At 40.0% G+C, this 25,374-nt stretch overlaps 1 protein-coding gene across 1 annotated transcript; it reads right to left on the bottom strand.

The window, feature by feature from the left end:
* Positions 1-2,032: 2,032 nt before the first annotated feature.
* On the bottom strand, positions 2,033-24,432 carry LOC308411991 (alpha-2,8-sialyltransferase 8F-like; the record flags this gene model as incomplete). Its single annotated transcript, XM_080906064.1, has 7 exons — positions 2,033-2,513; positions 3,003-3,095; positions 3,179-3,291; positions 5,461-5,602; positions 6,513-6,587; positions 6,721-6,795; positions 24,332-24,432. 7 exons carry the CDS (start codon positions 24,430-24,432, stop codon positions 2,036-2,038), a joined length of 1,077 nt encoding a protein of 358 aa, XP_080762190.1. The 3' UTR covers positions 2,033-2,035.
* Positions 24,433-25,374: the final 942 nt, after the last annotated feature.

Genomic DNA, 25,374 nt, shown 5'->3' with positions numbered 1-25,374 from the left:
CAATGTCATATTTATCACAGTTTAATAAAGTCCATTTTCTGAGTGATAGCAATCAAAAGGCTGTTGATGGTCACTGCTGGGACATATGCTGACTCCACAATTGTCAGCATTTTGTTTGTGTTATAAAAGTACATAGTACAGTTTGTATCAGACACAGTCACTATGATTGATGATTTACAATTAGAGTAATTTAAAAGTAGTTCACAGTGTTGGGGGGGGGGGGGGGGGGGGGGGGTTGTAACATTAATAAACAACATATATAGATTTGCCAACATCTTCCCTTGGCTGCTTGCTTTAGGGGTTGCCACACTGGATCATCTGCTTTTAGCATGCAGCTCCTGTACGTAGGGCTCGAAGCAAAGAATAAAACAAAGCAAAGCTAAAAACAAACAAACAAACAAAAAAAAAAAAAAAAAAAAAAAAAAAAAAACCTTTCCACCTTATATATGTAACTACATCAAAGCAAAACAACCAAGAGTTTGAGTATTATTATTATTGATCTTTTCAGTTTTTTTTTTGTTTTGTTTTTTAAAGAAACCTGTTCCCCTTATGTCATATTGACTCTCTCTGACTTTAAACAGCTTCTGAGTACTGCGCCAAAGACAGTTATTTTGTGCTTTATACATTATCTGTGCCATTTTATATTCAACGAAATCATAAAATTTCAGGGTATTCAAATTAATAAACAAAATGTTAGTTGGTTCTATATAACATTTTGTTTATTAATCTGAATACCCTGAAATTTTATGATGTGATGGCATGATGGCTTTTCTTTTGATCTGAACATTCACATTAAAATATGTGAATTCTCTCACCTCAAGACATGTGTTTAGACAAATTGAATACTTGGTATTGACTACATCATAACATTTAAATGGTTGATCGCTCTAAATACCTTGGATTCTGAAATAACTACCCACAAGTGAATGTCAACATATCCACAATTCCGAAATCTTTTGATAAGTACTTATTCACGTTCACTTAATTTTCCCTCTCCTTTCATACTGTTTATGAAACAACAACAGCCATGAACAGTTCCAGTATGACCAGAATACACCTAACCCGCAGTGCCCTGCCAACACACGTATCTGATATCCACATTCCTGTGTTGTTCCTGGATCAAGAGAAAAATGTTGGTCTAGGATCAACATTGCAACAGACAAATCAATGCCAAAACTTTGAGATTTTTGCTGAATTTGAATAAACTTAGAGTGGCGTTGGGCAGAAATACTGTGGGACTGGGCAAAAGTGACAGAAACGGGAGCGAGCAGTAGTGGTCACAAATTCAGCGGCGCTGGGATTTTAAAAATTGTTTTGCAAAGGACCGATAAAAAGATAAATTGACACAAACCATTACCTTTGCCTGCATCATATGTAGAAATAATGTGTAATTTGTACTATACAGAGACTATGGTGTAGCTTATGAAAGCGGCCAGCAAAGTTCTCTATTCAAGTTCATCCATTCCCTTGCAGTCAATTTAGAAAATGGCAGCAGTAAAAGAAGTAGCTGGAAATGCCTAGGAAATGACAGTACTGATCTAGCCAATCACAGTCATTGTAGACTTCATCCACTCAGTGTTTAATTTAATTTCAATGGAGGTGCAGGCTCAGTTACTGAATTATGGCATTGGGTTTCAGGGAGGTTTGAAGTTATGCTGTACATTACCTGTGGTGCAGATTTAACACAGAAGCATGAATCTCACTTAAAATCAGACAAATGTGGTAGTTGTGTGATATGATTTTTGCACTTTTATCAGGCACTATACATTTATCTTCTGCTGGTACCAAAGTACTTTTCATGGTTACATTTTTTAAGATATTGTCAAAATAGTCCTTAGAGTTTTGTTTTCTAAAAATCAAGAGAATGTAATTGAGGTATTTCAGAATACAGGGTGAGAGATATTTGTAATAAAGCACTAAAATGTACAGAGCAATGGCCTTATAAAGGCAAAAAAGTTACTGGATTCATCCTGAGGCTATAGAGAAGGCATTTGACTCTGTACTTTGCTTCTGTGCTGTTGTCTATCCCTGGGAACTATTTTTTATCTGATTTACAGTCTCCCAGGTGAAGCCTGAGTACCCCTTCAGTGTGCAGCTGCAACAAGTGTTCAAACTCAGCCGGCATTGCGTGAAAAAACGTTTTAACCGGTACATCATCATAGTAGTGGTTAGTCAGGGTATAGAGGTCATATGGGTGGTTACTAAAGGGCCAGAATCCATACAGATGTACATTTTCACACAATTCCAGGGCCATGCTAACCATAATGAATCCAGTGCTGAGCCGCCTTTCTTTCAGGCCTTCAGAGCTCCAGAATTGAGCCAGACTGTGGAGGTACTGAGCGTTGGAGAAAACAGGTCGAATAGGGCTTTCAAAGTCCTCTATTGTATATGCAGCCCGCTGACACATAGCAGTATTCCTGCCAAAGGAGAAGGCAGGAAGGAGCAGCAGAGAGTTGCCGTACTTGTGCAGACTCTCCACAAATGGAAGGCGACGTCCAGTCAGCGCACCATACCTGTGCAAAAGAAACAGCTGACTTTGAGCAACAACGCATACATAATGTGAGGTGACAAGTAGGGATAGGAATCGAGAGCTGGTTCTCTAAAAGAACTAGTTCCCAGTGTTTGCCTATCAGTCACATTTGTTGTACTTGTCATCAGCTGTTTTAAGTTCATGTGCCAGAGGAGAAAAAAATAGCGGTGTGGCCTACAGTGTAGATTTGGACATTTAATTATTTTTTATTTAATTATTTTTGTTTTTATTGGGAAATACCTCAAATATATACAAAAATTTTAACAACAGCATGCAATTAAGTTGCAGAATGTAATGTCTTTGACATGCTGCTTAGCGGTGACTCAATGTGAAAACAATGAGGACCCAACGAGCCTCAATAAGAGAGTTGATAAGAAAGCAAATTGGAAGGTGATTCTGATAATAGAATCAGAATCGTTAAATTCTTATCAGTTCCCTTCCCTAGTGACAAGGAATTATTTCTTTTGCTCACTTTTGGAAAATGATGCTTGGATTTGCTGTCACAAGGCTAGTTTTGCTGCCAACATCTTTCTCATATCCATTTTCCAAAGGAGGTAAGTTGCACCTGAACAAACAAAAAAGTAGACACAGAAATGGTTAAGTGGAATTTCCACTCTGGATTTGGTCTACATTGGACACTTTTCTCACCTGATAACAAAGTCAGCAGAATCAATCATTTTTCCACAGCCACTGTCAAACAGGATCCCACCATTCCCAACAACCGAACAAGTGTCCCATTGTTTATTTGAGAAAGGATTCTCCTGGAATAGACAGCGAAAGACAAGGCATTATGAAAACACATTTACATTGTTGCTGATTTCACATGTTGAAGGAAAAAGGATTTTAAAAAGACATTTTATTCTAGTTTTATAGTCTGATGCTTTTTATGCTTGCTATTGCTAATGATAGGTCTGTCGTTTTTATAGATTACAACCATGGGAATATTATATCCAAAAGAACAATGATCACAAAAGTGTATATAAATAGTCATAATTATTAGAAATTATTAAAAAAAATGACAAATAACTTTGTTTATTGTGTGGGTTTTTTTCTCTTTTGGAAAAAAAAATGGGCAGCACGGTGGCACGGTGGTTAGCACTGTTGCCGCACAGCAAGAAGGTCCTGAGTTCAATTCCACCATCAGGCCGGGGTCTTTCTGTGTGGAGTTTGCATGTTCTCCCCGTGTTTGCGTGGGTTCTCTCCGGGTACTCCGGCTTCCTCCCACCGTCCAAAGACATGCAGCTTGTGGGGATAGGTTAATTGGATAATCCAAATTGCCACTAGGTGTGAATGTGCGAGTGAATGTGAGTGTGAATGGTTGTCTGTCCCTATGTGTTAGCCCTGTGACAGACTGGCGACCTGTCCAGGGTGTACCCTGCCTCTCGCCCAATGACTGCTGGGATAGGCTCCAGTGCCCCCCGCGACCCTGAAAAGGACAAGCGGAAGCGAATGGATGGATGGATGGAAAAAAAAATTACACACAAAAGTAAATAGAGCTGAAACAGACTATATAAATACAGCGTCTTATAAATGCAATAGCTCCTCTAATGGACAGTGTATCAATTGGGATATGCTCTGATATTAAGCATCTCCAAATAAGATCATATTTAAGCTGTTTGGCCTTTTTAGCAGAGATGCAAAATGCTCCAGGCTTTTAATAACAATTTTGCTTAAATATGTTAACGGTACAGATTTTCAGACAGTTTCTCTCTTGTATGGCTCTGCAGACCGGTCAAGTTTGAGGCTTGAGGCAGACCAGACTACAAAACGTGTATAATTATATAATCACAAATGATGAATTATATTTGAGTTTCTTTCTGTGCAGCTATAAATTGATACAGAAAATGGTTCATCATAAAAATGTATGTTGTCATTGAGGCTGTAACATGTTGCTTTTCAGTTTCATAACCATTTTGATTTTGAGGTTGAAAAAAAATTCAATGCTAGGGACGATCGTGGCTCAAGAGTTGGGAGTTCGCCTTGTAATCAGAAGGTTGCCGGTTCGAGCCCCGGCTTGGACAGTCTCGTCGTTGTGTCCTTGGGCAAGACACTTCACCCGTTGCCTACTGGTGGTGGTCAGAGGGCCCGGTGGCGCCAGTGTTCGGCAGCCTCGCCTCTGTCAGTGCGCCCCAGGGTGGCTGTGGCTACAATGTAGCTTGCCATCACCAGTGTGTGAATGTGTGTGTGAATGGGTGGATGACAGGTTGTGTAAAGCGCTTTGGGGTCCTTAGGGGCTAGAAAAGCGCTATACAAATACAGACCATTTAGATTTCAGTAAATTGCAGATTGCAGTCACTTCAATTCTGTTTTCTTATTCCTCCTAGTTTGAGTGCATAATCCTTGCTATAACGGCTGCTATACAACAAACAAACTGCTGTTTGTGTAAAAATCTGTATATTTTAACCTATTTGAACCGAGAAGGCTGACAGAGAAAGTTCTATTTGCCAAATAAGACTGAAACCAATTAAGTGCAGTGCCACCAATACCCACTACATCATTTAATCGAGAAATTAGAATATTGTGGTCTACTGTGTCAAAGGCAGCAGTTAAATCAAGCAAGACCAGAACATTGTGGTTACCAGAATCAAATGCCAGTAGGATGTCATTAAAAACCCTTAATAATGCAGATTCTGTGCTATGTATTTAGTTATAAATACTATATACACCATATACACATGCAGAACCCAAGAAAATCAATTGAGATAAAAAAAAAAAAAAAAAATACTGTTCACACTTTTTCAGGTTAGAACAGCACAAACAAAATTATCTCCAAAAGCTCATTTCAAAAGCAAAAGAGAGTTCAGTTGAAGATACAAAAAAATAGAAAAGTTGCGAAATAATCACTGTGTCAGTCAAATAAAACATAAGAGAACCAATGAAGATATCAAAGAAGCAGCACAAACAGTTTCCATGAATGAAAATGAACCTACCTTCAAAAACAAGTCGAATAAGTCCTTGTTCACCTGAAGAGTCCTCTTTTCCCCACTGTAAACAATATTCGATCCTATAGGAGTATTGTTCTGTGTCACAATGGCGTTGTCAAAGCCATTGCATGCAACTCTCAGATTAGTTCTGTAAAACAACAAACACTCAGTTAACACTGACTGACTTTTTACCAGATGAGTAGGTTCATACACTTCTGATGTTGCTGCATGTTTAACTTATGTTAGTAGTTATTGCCAACAAAAGGAAAGGTCAGTAATCTGTTTCTGAATGTCATGGCAAGGAACAATATTTTTTTCTGTTTATCATGTTCAATGGAAAGATAACACTCGACAGAGAGATAACATGGAAGGACACCTACAGAGAAGGGTGAGCAAACAAAAGGTTATTTGCTCACCTGTTGTTTGATCTTAACTATCCAACACCATCTTATTAAGATAGTTAAGATCCACAGTTAAACAAGGGAAGATGAAAAAAGGAGCAAACAAAACAGTTAGATCCAGTAAAAATAATAGCATAAAAAAGTTAACCCCATATGTTACTAGAATTTTCTCATTTTATTTTCTAGGGTTTAGATTAGTGACTACCACCACTGCGAGTGTTGACTCCAAAAGCTGTAAGCAATAAAGACAAATGCAACTCCTGATAATGTTTTTTCCAGCTCAAAACCTCTCCATTATATACTTATAACATCATTTGTCCATATGGCAAATATCTCTCTGCTCTTTGTTGTGCCATCAGTTTTCTTACAGTTCCTCTGTCCTAAACTCCTTGTGCGTCTTTACTCTTTCTTTCTTGTCTGTAGTTGATTCAGTTCATATAAAAGGTGTATATATATGTATATGTATATATGTATGTATGTATATGTATATATGTATGTATAAACCAGCCCATCATTATCATTTCCCCTCCGGTTGATATACTGGATATCATAGCATTATATCTCATATGCAAGACTAGGCTCCTGTTTGCTGTATGGTAATCTTTTTACATCCAATTCGTATTCTTCATAGAAGAAATATTAAGCATTAGTACTTACCTGAATTTTAAGTAATTTTTCTCGTTCTTCTTCCAGGTTTGATTGTAACGCTGATGTACTTTGTCAATGATTTCCCTGTGACACACACACACGTCCAAACACAGTCAGCAGATCATACCTGTACAGCTGACATGACTTCATTTTTGATGATGGCATAAACAAAGAGGTTTCTCAGGGAAACAGTGTGACAAATCATGCTTTTTCTCACTTGCAGGGTTTGCAAATTTCTGACAGCTTTGGGGCATGTTTCTTTTGAGGAGGTGGTTGGAAAGGTTCCTCACAACTGCAAAAGAAAATATTTTGTTGACAGATCAGACAGTTGAAAAATGCAGATACTGCAGTTAGATCTGCACAATAGATAAGATTACATATTACAACAGCATTTTTTTTTTACTATGGTCGGTTGAGCATGATGTCAAAGTGCTGTTTGAAATTCAACATTGTTGTGCGTTTCTTCATTTTTTCATTTTTTGTTTCGTATGTATTAAAACACGATTCTTTGATCCCCATGATAGAACAGAGAAAACCCGACTCATAGTGTCCAAAATATTTATAATTCTTTTTATTCAATCATCTTCCGGAAGAAAGAGCCCTGCACAGCCCCAAAAGCCAGTTGCAGAAACTCTAACATTAGAATTTAAAAACGTCTCACATATAGGTGTTATTTTGGTACTTTACACGTCACACAGTTTTGATACAAACACTCCTTATATGGTACAAGTTCCTCTTTTCTGTCTGGCTTCCTGTATTTATTAATATACTTGTATAGCTCTACACTAACTTCCTGTTTTTCAGTCTGGCTGAGCACTTAGTTTATGAGTCAAAAGTGGCCTTGCTTTACAAACCTTCATTATTAAAGTACATAAAACAATATAATAAGAAAATAAGCACTAAGGATATATTAATTACATGACAGTTCTCCCCCTTTTCGTGTTTCCTAAGAAACACAACATAATTTCTAATTTATCCCATTAAGTTTACTTGCATGTTAAAAAGCTAAAATATAACAAAAGAGATTATGCTAAACAAAACGAAACCTTTGAATTGCCCAACCCTGTCTGTCCCCTCAAAGGGTTGTATGTTTTCAATGTTTCCTTATTATTTTGTCATAATTACTTCTATCCACAACAAATAAATCAAGCTCTAAGACAGCACCTGTGAAATGTGAAATATCCTAAATCTACTTCCTACACCCCCTTTTTACCCAGAATCCCAATTTAAACCCACTTCTGACTTCCCTCAGTGCTCACTGTAAACTCCAAAAAGATACAATTAGCTTTTTCTGGTAAAAGGTCCTAGATTATTTTGTCAATCTTTGGAAAACATCCTCTATAGAGTTAACCCGTTTCATCTTTAAAACTTAGTCCTGGTTTCTTGGCCCCCTTTAACAGGTAGCGCATATCCGGACTGAACACTGTGTTTGGGCAATTTACATAACATAGAAATCCTACAAACTATTCAATCTACACAACAAATTGTCTGAAACTGGGTGATTCTCTGTGCTCTGTGCTTCCTTTGAGTCCCCCTTTCTCTGGTTGGTTCCATTCGGTCTGGGGCTTCCAGGATTCTCGCCATCCCTGTGGTTGCTGTGGTCCTGAAATCTTCTCCTGTAAAGGATAGAAAACAAAACGCCTCTCTCTGCTACACCTCAATAACCTACTGTGTTCATCTATTGTTCCCTTAATTATTCAAAGTTGGTTCAAAATATCATGTTCTGGGCTCTATCCTTTATATTAACTTTACTTAATCTTTACTTAATCTTAATTTACTTACTCTCAATGTTCTTTATGTGTGTTAGCAACACTTTTAATTTTATTAAACACATCCAGAGTAAGATATACACCATCACCATATCAGCATAAAAACAGACAGAGACGTTCCTCTTTCTGTCACATTCTTCCATACATGGCAATTTGTTTCACCTCCCTTATGATTCCTTGGGACTTACAATTTCTTGACTCTTCTAGGCAGCTCAAATGCAGTTAGAAGCTAAATGAATTCCAGGCCCTCCGCCTGGCCTAAGTTTAAATCATTTGTGTTTGTAAGCATGTATGCGGTTTAACCTTCTATTGCTCCAAGTCACTTACACAATAGATCGTCGGGTCATCGCTCCAAACGAAGCTTAAGACCTTGAATAGACTGAGCAACAACTCTTTCATGAGCACGATCTGCAATGTGTGTATACAATGATTATAGCTGCACCTTTAATAAAAGTTTTAGTCTGATGTCAGTAGCTTTAAAAAACATTGTAATGCAATGTTAAAGCCTATATTGCAGCAGTAAAATATTTTCTTTATTCCCAGGATTATCCTTCCCTCTCTTGACCTTTCAAAAAGAAATGTCACCGCACTTTGTGTCGTGTCACTCCTCGGCCCATTCGGTCCATCAATGGCATCATGGCCACCGGAACTACCGCTCCGGGGTCCACTGCCCTCGTTATTACCTTTTCCAGCAGTCCTCTGGCACAAGGAATGAGACAACAACCGCAGGTGACCAGTATCCCTAAAAAAAAAGCGGCAGTAGAAAACATTGCAGACACGAAAAACCCCTTCCATTTCCCAAACACGGAGGTCATCCAGCTGTCCAGCGGATTGTCGATTCCCGAGTGTTCATGCATGGTTTTAGACAGAGTTTTCAGCCCCTCCAGAACTCGGGTTACTGAGCCATCTGGAGCAGTATTGTTTGGGATGAAGGTACAACACGTCTCCCTCTAGTACCAGCTCTTTTAATAATTTACTTTTTTAAAGGGAAAAAACCATGGTCACTTGGACAAGTCTTTGTTATTCTATAACTGCATTTTTATATGAAAAGTCTAGCGATCCCCTATTTGACTCATAAATATTACTTGGGTTGTAATTATTTTCCTCTATCAAATTTAATTTACTGCTACAGTGGCCTGCTTTTGTTAATAGTAACATGAGTAACATCCAACATTTTCTCCCCTTTAACATTTGGTATTTCCCCACTATATAATGTACTACCATAATCTATACACCCAGTCAATAAAACAGAATTTTCTCAAAGCAAACATCAGCAACCCAAAATCAGCAGCCCCAGAATTAAGTCTTCCGCTCCTCCTGCTCATGGCAAAACAAAACAAAACAAAGCAAAGCGAAGCAAAGCATCCCCTTTCTCTTGCCAGCGTGGTGAATTGTTTGTCAACATTTATTCATCCCACCCTTGGTCCAGTCTTTATCTCAGTGTCCAGTCAGTCCAACCTTTAGTCCACAGCATCAGTCCAGTCACAGTCCATTCACACACATTCACTCAGATATTGCTGATAGTGGAGACTCCGCGCAAATAATCAGATTCTCCACCCTCAGCAACATGAGCTCATTCATTTGTTTTATTTTGTTTGTTTGTTTTGTTTTTTAGGAAAAGAGTTCTTTATGCTCTTGGACTGGATTGACTCGCTGCAATCCTTTTAGACAGGGACTTACAACCTGATCAGGTCCCCACAGGTAGCCTTTTCCTCGGCCCATTGTAATCTGGAAAAGCTCCCCTTAAATTTATTCTCCCGAAAATATTTACAGCGCTGTTAATTCAATCTTTCAGGCCTGCTTAGAACAAAAATGAGAAAAAGAGAGCTGATTATTAGCTCCTCAAAACACAAAACATAATCACCTGACAGGATTTCTCTTAAGTGCACTATTACAATTTTAAAGGGCCCAGTTCTAACCATGTCCATGATTAATAAAACTCCCTCTATTAAAATAAGAAAACAACCCCTCTGGCACAAGGAATGAGACAACAACCGCAGGTGACCAGTATCCCTAAATCAACCGACAGAATCAACCCATCACTAAAACAACAACCCCAAAAAATCTTAATCACAGCAAAGTTTTGCTTACTAATTTAACCATATGTTGGCCTCAGGTTCTTCAGCGTCCTGACAGTCTGAGGTCAACTGACATAATTTCACCTGCTAAATACACAGATAATCTTTTTAAAAGCCACAGTTTTGCACACCATTGATATTCTCATTAAGCCCTTTCTAAAGACGTTATAACAATCTATCATCACTAAATACTAAATTTCCTTTCCAAATTTGGACTACTGCACTTAGTCACAGACCTGACCACTTTATTTAATTATCCTGTATGTTACCAAGCCATTCTTCTCACACAGTCACAGTGTGTCTTTCAGTGCAAGCTTCACTCATCCAGTCAGACAGGAAACCCAAGTTCTCCTTTTTCATTTCCCGTCCCTAGTCATTCAACTAATTTGCATACTGAGTCAAATCTCAAGAAGTTGCGGTTTTGATAAATCTGTGCAGCAGCACTTCTAATTCACTATTCTAAAAACGACTTTAAGCTTTAATCACCTTTTCCTTTTCACAAAAATCACTCTATTGTCATTGAACTTCCCTGAGTTATTCCTCAACTTCAGGCTTTAAGTGTGTTAAATTCACACTATTTTAACACTAATGAAAGATAGCAAGCTGATTTTCATTCCATGTGTGTGTGTGTTATTAATCAGGTTTAATCAATGTCTATGCAGTGGAGCTGCAGATCCACCAGGGCATGTTCTCAAAGCTGCCTTTCCTACACATTTCTCTGCTATAATTGGATCATTTTCTAACTACTTTGCTATTAGTCCACTGGTCTTTGCATCACTTTTCATCACACTAAGCGACTTGGACAATATGATAAACAGACTCACATGCTCAAGATGCTGTCTAATCTTCATGAGCTCTCTTGTATTTGTAAGTGTTAGTAAGGTTAATACATTTTCTGTTTGTGTGTGTGATTTTGTATATGTTTCTTTTTGCAGTGTTTCAGACTCCTTCACAATTTTCCCACTTAAGCAGTCAGTTTTCTTTTTCCCAGGTTTGCTAACCCAAATTTTGATTTCCCACATTAAATAACAGCATTCCAACAGTCCAATACCAGGCAGTTCTCTTTCCGCTTTGTCCTGCATTCTCAACTGTTTCTCTTTAACTGCCATGTGAGAGCTCGCTTGTCAGGTTTAGTGACACATGGCACTGCAAATAATTCAACCAGAAACTTGGCCTGAACATTTCCAGTGATCTTAACCTATAACTTTCTTCCAACTTCTGCTGGTTGAATTGTTTACAGCGCCATGTGTCACTAAACCTGACAAGCGAGCTCTCACATGGCAGTTAAAGAGAAACAGTTGAGAATGCAGGACAAAGCGGAAAGAGAACTGCCTGGTATTGGACTGTTGGAATGCTGTTATTTAATGTGGGAAATCAAAATTTGGGTTAGCAAACCTGGGAAAAAGAAAACTGACTGCTTAAGTGGGAAAATTGTGAAGGAGTCTGAAACACTGCAAAAAGAAACATATACAAAATCACACACACAAACAGAAAATGTATTAACCTTACTAACACTTACAAATACAAGAGAGCTCATGAAGATTAGACAGCATCTTGAGCATGTGAGTCTGTTTATCATATTGTCCAAGTCGCTTAGTGTAATGAAAAGTGATGCAAAGACCAGTGGACTAATAGCAAAGTAGTTAGAAAATGATCCAATTATAGCAGAGAAATGTATAGGAAAGGCAGCTTTGAGAACATGCCCTGGTGGATCTGCAGCTCCACTGCACAGACATTGATTAAACCTGATTAATAACACACACACATGGAATGAAAATCAACTTGCTATCTTTCATTAGTGTTAAAATAGTGTGAATTTAACACACTTAAAGCCTGAAGTTGAGGAATAACTCAGGGAAGTTCCACGACATCCTAATATCCCCTCGGCTTGCTGCCGGTACGTTGGGGTTTTTCCCGGTGGACGAGAGGGTTTGTTCCCTGCACCTTAGGGTCGGGGAACGGGTCCTGACTGTCATCTGCGCTTATGCGCCGAGTGGCAGTTCAGAGTACCCAGCCTTCTTAGAGTCCCTGGGGGGGGGTGCTGGAGGGTGCTCCACCTGGAGACTCTGTTGTCCTGCTGGGAGACTTCAATGCTCACGTGGGTAACGACAGCGAGACCTGGAGGGGCGTGATTGGGAGGAACGGCCTCCCTGATCTGAACCCGAGCGGTGCTCTGTTATTGGACTTCTGTGCTAATCACAGTTTGGCCATAACGAACACCCTGTTCGAACATAAGAGTGTCCATAAGTGCACGTGGCACCAGGACGCTCTAGGCCGTAGGTCGATGATCGATTTTGTAATCGTATCAGCAGATCTGCGACCATATGTTCTGGACACTCGGGTAAAGAGAGGGGCTGAGCTGTCAACTGATCACCACCTGGTGGTGAGTTGGATCAGGTGGCGGGGGAAGACGCTGGACAGACCTGGTGCACCTAAACGCGTAGTGAGGGTGTGCTGGGAACGTCTAGCAGAGGCCCCAGTCCGCGAGATCTTCAACGCACACCTCCGGCAGAGCTTCAACAGCATTCCGAGGGAGACTGGGGACATTGAGTCCGAATGGACCATGTTCAGCGTCTCCATTGCCGAAGCTGCTGCATTGAGCTGCGGCCGCAAGGTGGTTGGTGCCTGCCGTGGTGGTAATCCCCGAACCAAATGGTGGACACCAGAGGTGAAGGGAGCCACTAGGCTGAAGAAGGAGTCCTATCGGGCTTGGTTAGCCTGTGGGACTCCGGAGGCAGCCGACAGGTATCGACAGGCCAAGCGGAATGCGGCTCGGGCAGTGGCTGAAGCAAAAACTCGGGTGTGGGAGGAGTTCGGAGAGGCCATGGAAAAAGACTTTCGGACTGCCTCGAAGAGATTCTGGCAAACCGTCAGACGTCTCAGGAGGGGAAAGCGGTGCTCTACCTGCACTGTGTATAGTGCTGGTGGAGCGCTGCTGACGTCGACTGAGAAAATTGTCAGGCGGTGGAAGGAATACTTCGAGGACCTCCTTAATCCCACTGACACGTCTTCCGAGGAGGAAGCAGAGTCTGGGGATGAGGGGAATGACCCGCCAATTTCCGGGGGCGAGGTCACTGAGGCAGTTAAACAACTCCTTGGTGGCAGAGCCCCTGGTGTTGATGAGGTCCGCCCCGAGTTCCTGAAGGCTCTGGACGTTGTAGGGCTGTCCTGGTTGACACGCCTCTGCAATGTTGCGTGGAGATCAGGGGCAGTACCTGTGGACTGGCAGACCGGGGTGGTGGTCCCCATCTTTAAGAAAGGGGACCGGAGGGTGTGTTCCAACTACAGGGGGATCACACTCCTCAGCCTCCCTGGGAAAGTCTATGCCAGGGTGCTGGAAAGGAGAGTTCGTCCGTTAGTCAAACCTCGGATACAGGAGGAACAATGCGGTTTTCGTCCTGGTCGCGGAACACTGGACCAGCTCTTTATCCTCGCCAGGATACTTGAGGGTGCATGGGAGTTTGCCCAACCAGTCTACATGTGTTTTGTGGACATGGAGAAGGCATTCGACCGTGTCCCTCGGGGTGTCCTGTGGGAGGTGTTGCGGGAATATGGGGTGTCTGGCCCATTGCTACGGGCCATTCGATCCCTATACAACCGTTGCAAGAGCTTGGTTCGCATTGCCGGCAATAAGTCGGACTCGTTCCCGGTGGGTGATGGGCTCCGCCAGGGCTGCCCTTTGTCTCCGGTTCTGTTCATAATTTTTATGGACAGGATTTCTAGGCGCAGCCAAGTGGCGGAGGGCTTTCGCTTTGGTGGCCTCAGAATCTCATCTCTGATTTTTGCAGATGATGTGGTTCTGTTGGCTTCATTGGGTGAGGGCCTCCAGCTCGCACTGGAACGGTTCGCAGCCGAGTGTGAAGCAGCGGGAATGAGGATCAGCACCTCCAAATCTGAGGCCATGGTTCTCAGCCGGAAAAGGGTGGAGTGCCCACTCCGGGTCGGGGATGAGTTCCTGCCCCAAGTGGAGGAGTTCAAGTATCTCAGGGTCTTGTTTGCGAGTGATGGGAGAAGGGAGCCGGAGATCGACAGACGGATTGGGGCTGCAGCTGCAGTAATGCGGACGCTGCACCGGTCCGTCGTGGTGAAGAGGGAGCTGAGTGTAAAAGCGAAGCTCTCAATTTACCGGTCGATCTACGTCCCTACCCTCACCTATGGCCACGAGCTGTGGGTAGTGACCGAAAGAACGAGATCGCGGATACAAGCGGCAGAAATGAGCTTCCTCCGAAGGGTGGCTGGCCTCTCCCTTAGAGATAGGGTGAGAAGTTCGGCCATCCGGGAGGGGCTCAGAGTAGAGCAGCTGCTGCTCCACATCGAAAGGAGCCAGCTGAGGTGGTTCGGGCATCTGACAAGGATGCCCCCTGGGCGCCTCCTGGGTGAGGTGTTCCAGGCATGTCCCACCGGGAGGAGGCCCCGGGGCAGACCCAGGACACGCTGGAGAGATTATATCTCTCGGCTGGCCTGGGAACGCCTTGGTATTCCCCCGGATAAGCTGGAGGAGGTGGCTGGGGAGAGGGAGGTCTGGGCCTCTTTGCTTAGGCTGCTGCCCCCGCGACCCGGCCCCGGACAAAGCGGATGAAGATGGATGGATGGATGGAAGTCCCACGACAATAGAGTGATTTTTGTGAAAAGGAAAAAGTGATTAAAGCTTAAAGTCGTTTTTAGAATAGTGAATTAGAAGTGCTGCTGCACAGATTTATCAAAACCGCAACTTCTTGAGATTTGACTCAGTATGCAAATTAGTTGAATGACTGGGGACGGCAAATGAAAAAGGAGAACTTGGGTTTCCTGTCTGACTGGATGAGTGAAGCTTGCACTGAAAGACACACTGTGACTGTGTGAGAAGAACGGCTTGGTAACATACAGGATAATTAAATAAAGTGGTCAGGTCTGTGACTAAGTGCAGTAGTCCAGATTTGGAAAGGAAATTTAGTATTTAGTGATGATAGATTGTTATAACGTCTTTAGAAAGGGCTTAATGAGAATATCAATGGTGTGCAAAACTGTGGCTTTTAAAAAGATTATCTGTGTATTTAGCAGGTGAAATTATGTCAGTTGACCTCAGACTGTCAGGACGCTGAAGAACCTGAGGCCAACATATGGTTAAATTAGTAAGCAAAACTTTGCTGTGATTAAGATTTTTTGGGGTTGTTGTTTTAGTGATGGGTTGATTCTGTCGGTTGATTTAGGGATACTGGTCACCTGCGGTTGTTGTCTCATTCCTTGTGCCAGAGGGGTTGTTTTCTTATTTTAATAGAGGGAGTTTTATTAATCATGGACATGGTTAGAACTGGGCCCTTTAAAATTGTAATAGTGCACTTAAGAGAAATCCTGTCAGGTGATTATGTTTTGTGTTTTGAGGAGCTAATAATCAGCTCTCTTTTTCTCATTTTTGTTCTAAGCAGGCCTGAAAGATTGAATTAACAGCGCTGTAAATATTTTCGGGAGAATAAATTTAAGGGGAGCTTTTCCAGATTACAATGGGCCGAGGAAAAGGCTACCTGTGGGGACCTGATCAGGTTGTAAGTCCCTGTCTAAAAGGATTGCAGCGAGTCAATCCAGTCCAAGAGCATAAAGAACTCTTTTCCTAAAAAACAAAAAACCAAACAAAATAAAATAAAACAAATGAATGAGCTCATGTTGCCGAGGGTGGAGAATCTGATTATTTGCGCGGAGTCTCCACTATCAGCAATATCTGAGTGAATGTGTGTGAATGGACTGTGACTGGACTGATGCTGTGGACTAAAGGTTGGACTGACTGGACACTGAGATAAAGACTGGACCAAGGGTGGGATGAATAAATGTTGACAAACAATTCACCACGCTGGCAAGAGAAAGGGGATGCTTTGCTTTGCTTTGCTTTGCTTTGTTTTGTTTTGCCATGAGCAGGAGGAGCGGAAGACTTAATTCTGGGGCTGCTGATTTTGGGTTGCTGATGTTTGCTTTGAGAAAATTCTGTTTTATTGACTGGGTGTATAGATTATGGTAGTACATTATATAGTGGGGAAATACCAAATGTTAAAGGGGAGAAAATGTTGGATGTTACTCATGTTACTATTAACAAAAGCAGGCCACTGTAGCAGTAAATTAAATTTGATAGAGGAAAATAATTACAACCCAAGTAATATTTATGAGTAAAAACTAGGGGATCGCTACACAGCAAATTCAAAAGTGTTAAATGTTTTGGTGTTAATAGTCTTCTTGCAAAAGTAGAGTTAATTTTACTCTAAGCAGAGTCACATTCTTTTAATGTAACTCTGAGGTGTAAAATGATAGTAGTTAAAATCGAGTGTTGAAAATGAGTGTTTCTCTGTCAAATCTGGAGGTGTTACAATGGAAACATTAACTCTTGACCTCTTAACTCTGAACTCCTACAGGGGCTATGACACCAATAGAGTGAATTCACACTCCGCCCCCAGCACGGCTCCAATCGAAGCTGAAGTGAAGCCGTTTCAGAACATTTTGCTCTATATATTTGAGTTGTTTGCCATGCTTGGTAAGTCATTTTTTCAAAGATTGTTTCAATTATTATTATGAGCTTTTACTTCTGTGGCTCTTTGGAGTTGAGACAAAGCTGTGTGAAAGGCATTAGCCATGTTGCTCGCTGATAGCATAATATTCTGTTTTAGCTAGCTGAAAGGTATTGTTTGCGGGCAAATACCACAGCCTTGAAAAAAGCTTGCATGTGAATTTTCAGTCAAACTTTTGGTCAAATACACCTAAAACAATGTCTAGATTGTGAAATGTTGGTATAATGGTGCTACTTGAAGCCTGAAAACGATCGCCCATAAAAAAAAAAAAAAAGAGCGAACAGCAGTAGCTGACGTCCCTACGTTAGCATTTAGATCCCTCCAGAGTTTTGTGCACACGGTTTAGGTAAAAATTAAAAAGGTTGAGGTTTTACATTTAGTTCAGTATTACCGGTTGCCTGTGTCCTTGTCTTTTGGGAAAATAGTTTACACAAGTAATGGCTCAAAGAGGATTCCTTTTTTTTTTTTTTACTGTGCTGCAATTGTTTACTGGATTATTTGTGCCATTAATTAGTGTCAACTAATTTTTATTCAATCTCCGCACAGGATATGCTTGTGAAGATGGAATATGGGGGAGAGCAGAAGTGCGTTGAAGTTCCACAAAGGGATGAATGAAGGACATGCATATTGTATTGAAGAAATAAGTGATGAGAATGCAGTTATTTGCATTTACCATGTCAGACCTTTTGATACACAACATTCTAATGAAAGTGAGAACATGTATACTGTTACATCTTTCAGAAAATGTTTTGAAATTGTGGTGCACAGTTCAGAATAAATGTTTTTCAAAAACCATTGCATCTTTTTAGTAAATGTTTATTTCCAAAAGAAATTTCTAGAAGTTCAGAACAGTAAAATTCCCGCTTTTTAGAATGAATTAGAAGATAACTCTTACGTAGTTAAACTAAAATACTCTTTGAGAGTTAATATATAAACTCTTAACACCAAGTGTTAAATTATCAACTCCAGACAGATTTGGTGTTTAACACTAAATCAGAGTTAACGTACCAACTCTCCAAAAAGAGTTAAATTAACACTCTCTGGTGTGGACCCATATAGACACTAATAGTGTTGAAATCAAATCCGACAGTGTTAATTTGGACATGCTGGATTTGCTGTGTAGACTTTTCATATAAAAATGCAGTTATAGAATAACAAAGACTTGTCCAAGTGACCAAGGTTTTTTCCCTTTAAAATAGTAAATTATTAAAAGAGCTGGTACTAGAGGGAGACGTGCTGTACCTTCATCCCGAACAATACTGCTCCAGATGGCTCAGTAACCCGAGTTCTGGAGGGGCTGAAAACTCTGTCTAAAACCATGCATGAACACTCGGGAATCGACAATCCGCTGGACAGCTGGATGACCTCCGTGTTTGGGAAATGGAAGGGGTTTTTCATGTCTACTATGTTTTTTACTGCCGCTTTATTTTTTTAGGGATACTGGTCACCTGCGGTTGTTGTCTCATTCCTTGTGCCAGAGGACTGCTGGAAAAGGTAATAACGAGGGCAGTGGACCCCGGAGCGGTAGTTACGGTGGCCATGATGCCATTGATGGACCGAATGGGCCGAGGAGTGACACAACACGAAGTGCGGTGACCTTTCTTTTTGAAAGGTCAAGAGAGGGAAGGATAATCCTGGGAATAAAGAAAATATTTTACTGCTGCAATATAGCCTTTAACATTGCATTAAATTGTTTTTAAAGCTACTGACATCAGACTAAAACTTTTATTAAAGGTGCAGCTATAATCATTGTATACACACATTGCAGATCGTGCTCATGAAAGAGTTGTTGCTCAGTCTATTCAAGGTCTTAAGCTTCGTTTGGAGCGATGACCCGACGATCTATTGTGTAAGTGACTTGGAGCAATAGAAGGTTAAACCGCATACATGCTTACAAACACAAATCATTTAAACTTAGGCCAGGCGGAGGGCCTGGAATTCATTTAGCTTCTAACTGCATTTGAGCTGCCTAGAAGAGTCAAGAAATTGTAAGTCCCAAGGAATCATAAGGGAGGTGAAACAAATTGCCATGTATGGAAGAATGTGACAGAAAGAGGAACGTCTCTGTCTGTTTTTATGCTGATATGGTGATGGTGTATATCTTACTCTGGATGTGTTTAATAAAATTAAAAGTGTTGCTAACACACATAAAGAACATTGAGAGTAAGTAAATTAAGATTAAGTAAAGATTAAGTAAAGTTAATATAAAGGATAGAGCCCAGAACATGATATTTTGAACCAACTTTGAATAATTAAGGGAACAATAGATGAACACAGTAGGTTATTGAGGTGTAGCAGAGAGAGGCGTTTTGTTTTCTATCCTTTACAGGAGAAGATTTCAGGACCACAGCAACCACAGGGATGGCGAGAATCCTGGAAGCCCCAGACCGAATGGAACCAACCAGAGAAAGGGGGACTCAAAGGAAGCACAGAGAATCACCCAGTTTCAGACAATTTGTTGTGTAGATTGAATAGTTTGTAGGATTTCTATGTTATGTAAATTGCCCAAACACAGTGTTCAGTCCGGATATGCGCTACCTGTTAAAGGGGGCCAAGAAACCAGGACTAAGTTTTAAAGATGAAACGGGTTAACTCTATAGAGGATGTTTTCCAAAGATTGACAAAATAATCTAGGACCTTTTACCAGAAAAAGCTAATTGTATCTTTTTGGAGTTTACAGTGAGCACTGAGGGAAGTCAGAAGTGGGTTTAAATTGGGATTCTGGGTAAAAAGGGGGTGTAGGAAGTAGATTTAGGATATTTCACATTTCACAGGTGCTGTCTTAGAGCTTGATTTATTTGTTGTGGATAGAAGTAATTATGACAAAATAATAAGGAAACATTGAAAACATACAACCCTTTGAGGGGACAGACAGGGTTGGGCAATTCAAAGGTTTCGTTTTGTTTAGCATAATCTCTTTTGTTATATTTTAGCTTTTTAACATGCAAGTAAACTTAATGGGATAAATTAGAAATTATGTCGTGTTTCTTAGGAAACACGAAAAGGGGGAGAACTGTCATGTAATTAATATATCCTTAGTGCTTATTTTCTTATTATATTGTTTTATGTACTTTAATAATGAAGGTTTGTAAAGCAAGGCCACTTTTGACTCATAAACTAAGTGCTCAGCCAGACTGAAAAACAGGAAGTTAGTGTAGAGCTATACAAGTATATTAATAAATACAGGAAGCCAGACAGAAAAGAGGAACTTGTACCATATAAGGAGTGTTTGTATCAAAACTGTGTGACGTGTAAAGTACCAAAATAACACCTATATGTGAGACGTTTTTAAATTCTAATGTTAGAGTTTCTGCAACTGGCTTTTGGGGCTGTGCAGGGCTCTTTCTTCCGGAAGATGATTGAATAAAAAGAATTATAAATTTTTTGACCACTATGAGTCAGGTTTTCTCTGTTCTATCATGGGGATCAAAGAATTGGGTTTTAATATTTAGTGTTTCCGCCCGGTTCCCTTTGCAACAGAGAGAACAATTCAACCAGCAGAAGTTGGAAGAAAGTTATAGGTTAAGATCACTGGAAATGTTCAGGCCAAGTTTCTGGTTGAATTATTTACAGCGCCATGTGTCACTAAACCTGACAAGCGAGCTCTCACATGGCAGTTAAAGAGAAACAGTTGGGAATGCAGGACAAAGCGGAAAGAGAACTGCCTGGTATTGGACTGTTGGAATGCTGTTATTTAATGCGGGAAATCAAAATTTGGGTTAGCAAACCTGGGAAAAAGAAAACTGACTGCTTAAGTGGGAAAATTGTGAAGGAGTCTGAAACACTGCAAAAAGAAACATATACAAAATCACACACACAAACAGAAAATGTATTAACCTTACTAACACTTACAAATACAAGAGAGCTCATGAAGATTAGACAGCATCTTGAGCATGTGAGTCTGTTTATCATATTGTCCAAGTCGCTTAGTGTAATGAAAAGTGATGCAAAGACCAGTGGACTAATAGCAAAGTAGTTAGAAAATGATCCAATTATAGCAGAGAAATGTGTAGGAAAGGCAGCTTTGAGAACATGCCCTGGTGGATCTGCAGCTCCACTGCATAGACATTGATTAAACCTGATTAATAACACACACACATGGAATGAAAATCAGCTTGCTATCTTTCATTAGTGTTAAAATAGTGTGAAGTTAACACACTTAAAGCCTGAAGTTGAGGAATAACTCAGGGAAGTTCCACGACAATAGAGTGATTTTTGTGAAAAGGAAAAAGTGATTAAAGCTTAAGCGCATTACCACCATGCCACTGCAGTCCAGATTACTCTCACAGATGGATGTGCTAATCTGACAAACTAATAAAGGTCTTCAAAAGGCGAGGAGGACAAATAGGAAGAAGACTGCAGAACATTCTGGAGCCCACGGCCCAGGTAAGAAAAAAATGTATTTGTGTATACACTTTAGGGAAAATAATAATTTTAACAAAATGCTGCTTGTCACTCTATGCCAGGAGTATGTTGAAAATCACCTGGGATTTTCACAATTTACCCTGGGTGCTTTTTCTTTTACCTGCGTTAGAACTATGTGTGGAGTTCATAGTTGAACACCTCTCTATGCTCTGACAGTATTCTGCTTCTTTGCATGGAGATTTCACTTCATGCATTACCTTTTTAAGCATTCTGAGGACTCAAATCACATGCTGTAATGAATCCATTTTTGTTCACCTAATGTGTTAATGTTAAAATTTTTTGGAATAGTGACACAGATTGAAATAAGATTTGGTATAATGTTCTTTGACCAGTGTTCTGTTTAATTAAATTTTGGAATTCTGCATTTTCTAGGCCACAGATGAAGCCATTATCCAACGATCTAATAAGGAAACAACCATGGGAATTTACATCATAAACTTCAAGGACTATCCCAATGGCAGCCCTGAGGACATCGGGATAGTCCTTGAAGGCCAGAGAGTCTGGCAGGATTTGGATAACTATACCCTAGCAGCTGCAATGCTGTTTGGACTAATGTACACTTTGAACCTCACCTACCCACTGGAAAAGTATACCTTCGAGGTATTATAGAAACTGGTTATGGAGCTCAAACAGAACAGCCTTTCAAAGAAGGCCCAGGTTTTCAGGACCAGACTGTACGATTGAACAGTTTTCCAGTTATGATGTGGGAACAACATGTTTACCTCTTTGAATATGTACCATCCTTTCTTTTAAGCCAGCACTGGTAAAGTTGCAGTACATAGTGAAACTTATTTTTCTGGCACTTTTCAACTTGGGGCCTTTATTACTGCAGTTTTCACTTTTCAAGCCATTGCTCTTTTAAAAAAAAATTCTAACTTTGAATGTCCATTTTTCTCAATGGAAATGGTGCCTTGCACCAATTTCACCAGTTTGCAATTTTTTTCCCAAGGTGCACCACTACAAACAGACATCGTGTAGTATTAGTGGTTGTGATGTTTAGTGATAGAAGCAAGCCAATACTAATCAGTTTAGGTCTCTTGGTTGTGTGCCTGTGGGTTATAATGTTATTTTAAGTCTCTTCTTTGTGTCACTTTAATAATTACACCCCTGTTGCCATATTACCTTATGGCTCTTACATTTAAAAAACCATTTTTTACATAAGCGCGATGTCATAAGGCCCCACAATGTTGAATTCAGGTTACAGCAGATAACTTTGAGGAATGTTGTGGAATGTTTTTCAAGAGATGCATTGTACAAATATGACTCATGTATATTTTGGAAGCCTGAATTGAAAGTCCATTGTTACAACTGTGTAGTATTTTCAAAAATACAGGTCATTGTTCAAAAATGTTTTGCTTATTTCTTTGATTGAGAGAAAGTGTACAGTACATACAGTAAGATCAGCCTTAATTTAGTTTTATTTATTGAACACTCAATTATATATTAGATTATATATTATATATTAGAAATTTGTTATAAAATAAAATAAGCTTACCATAAAATAATCTTGTCAATATAACACATAGTAGTCCAATACAATTAACACAAAAAGTTCATGTCTGATAAACAAGTGGTTTCTATAAATATTTGACCGGAATGAAAAACATAACAACAACATAAAAAAGTCATGTTCGTGTTACCGGAAAAATGTCTGCAGGTATAACATAAAAAACTAAGGTTAACCAAATATAACTTAATTTCGTGCAACCGCTTACAATAATTTTTTTATGTTTATCCCACTGATTATTTTTTTCAGTGTAGGTCGGGCCCTTGTTCGCATGGTACTCTCAACAACTAAGTGATACACCTATCTTTTGTCTTCCTATGGAATCACAACAATTAAATGATACCCGCGGTGGGCTTTTGCAATCCTGAACAATTTCAAACAATTAACCGGCTGTTGAAAAGACGGAGCGGGTCTGTGCGACTGGTTTTAGAAGTATCACTGCAGCGTTTATTTTCTAAAGGGCTGAATGTTATTTGTATGGAAGCCCGTTTCCATCTGTTGTGTTAAAAACTATTCTGAAACCATGAAACCCCTTACGGAAGAAATTCCCGTTTGATCCATTTTTAAATAAATAAAATGCTTGCATCACTGCATGCTGTGACATCAGAATCACAAAATGAGTGTGATTAAAACACAATTAGTTTGAAAGAGCGATACTGGCTGCTTTGGGGGGAAAGGTGACATCGTGTTCAATGTGTTTTAGAAGTAGCCCAATAGCGTTTATTTTCTAAAGGGCTGAATGTTATTTGTGACCATTTACTGTGTTAAAAAACTAGCTGGCTCTGTCTCTCTCATAGTTCAACATTCCGAAATCCCGATTTTTAAATAAAATGATCGCATCAACCCGTGAACAAAAACCCCAGTAGATGCGTAAAAACTAGTTAGATTAAAAACTAGTGGTTTGATTAAATGAAACGCTTGTGAACAGGCTGACATTGCCCATTCAGAAGAAATTCCCATTTGTGCCGTTTTTAAAATAAAATGCTTGCATCGCTGCATGCTGAGACATTGTCAGAATCACAAAATTAGTGTGATTAAAACACTGTTACCAACACTTTTGACTAGATGTAAATAAAAAGCATTCCAGCTTTGTTAATGCGCACTGTGAAGCAAAACGGCTTCCACCCCTCCATACAAAAACAAAGAATTGCTCTTAAGAACACATATGTCTGCATAACTGAATGTTGAGGCACGCAAAAGCCATAAAATAGTTTAATTAAAAACCCTATGGTTTGTTTAAATTAAAACCCAGTTAAAAACACATAAACTCATATAACCTCTCTGACGCCCTGTGTGTTTCCACACATGAACTCGCGTACCCAGAGCACACCTGAACGCACACACGCACGAAACCATCAAACAGGTTGCCAACCTTTTGCCATCGTTTTACTACTAACACTGAAGAAGCGCTTTACTTTTGACACTTTAATTAATTTAATGATACTATGTTTATTATAATACTTCTTCAACGGCCTCTTTAGTTTTTGCTCTTTGAGCACAAAGGTAGTTATGTACTTACTTGCTGTCCAACATGTACCAGATAAGGGTGGTCATCACGGTCCCCAAACTGAGGAAAGTGGACATGAAAGACAAGAAAGACTTCATACGATGTCCTCTCATACCTCTCCCCTCCTGTTAGTCTTACACTTCAGTCTGTCCAAATTTTCTCTCCCCCTCTTCTTCCTTCTCCCGCTTTTACCTTTCACAAAACTCACTTTTTTTTTATCTGCCCTATTCCAGTTGCTTAGGTTTTCAGTTTTTTCCCACTCCTACTCAGATTGCTCTACCTCAAGCATTACATGCCAGCTCAATGAAGACTATGAATCCCATTATGAACCCTAGCCTGTTTGGCGCCCTGGGCGAACACTCCCTCCCCAATGAGAACAGGACAAATCAACAATTGACAATGACTAATTAATACTAAAATCTGTAGCATATTGTATTGTTTGGAGTTTAGTCTGTTACTGTTGCTAGTTTTACCATTTCTTCTTGGATCGACTGTAACCCACATAATTTCCTTAGGGATTAATAAAGTATTCTGATTCTGATTGTTTCAGGATACATGAGCTGCCATTATCCAATCACACATCTGCTTACCTGTATCTTTTGCTCGTTTCTCCTTCTCCTCTTTTCTATTTTTTTCTAAACAGAGCACCTGATGGCTTTGAACTTTTCTTGTCCATCTTCCATTGATTTTCATTTTGCACTCCAATATGAACACCCATCTCTCAACCCGAGGATCACCACAACATAACCTAACAGACCTACACCTTAGTTCACAGATTCACTTTGTCTAGGGTGCATTTCTGAGATTTCACACAACCCAGGATTCAAATCATGAATACATAATGGTCTTGGATTTACAACATTATAAATGAAATGTGCTCTATTTGGAAGCAGCCGGCCTTTTCGACGGGTTGTGTGTGAGACTTTAAATCATCAAACTGTAAATTTTAAATTGTTATTGATCCCTTTACCCCGAGTCCTAAAGCGTATATTTATTTTCTTACTCTTCTTATATATATTGTTTGTTTACTTGCACTGCTGTAACTGGAGCCTCGT

The sequence above is a fragment of the Rhamphochromis sp. 'chilingali' genome, assembly GCF_963969265.1.
Source record: "Rhamphochromis sp. 'chilingali' genome assembly, chromosome: 15".
In the NCBI taxonomy this organism is placed as follows: domain Eukaryota; kingdom Metazoa; phylum Chordata; class Actinopteri; order Cichliformes; family Cichlidae; genus Rhamphochromis; species Rhamphochromis sp. 'chilingali'.
Note: the sequence above shows the minus strand (reverse complement) of the source record. Positions and strands in the feature narration are given on the sequence as shown.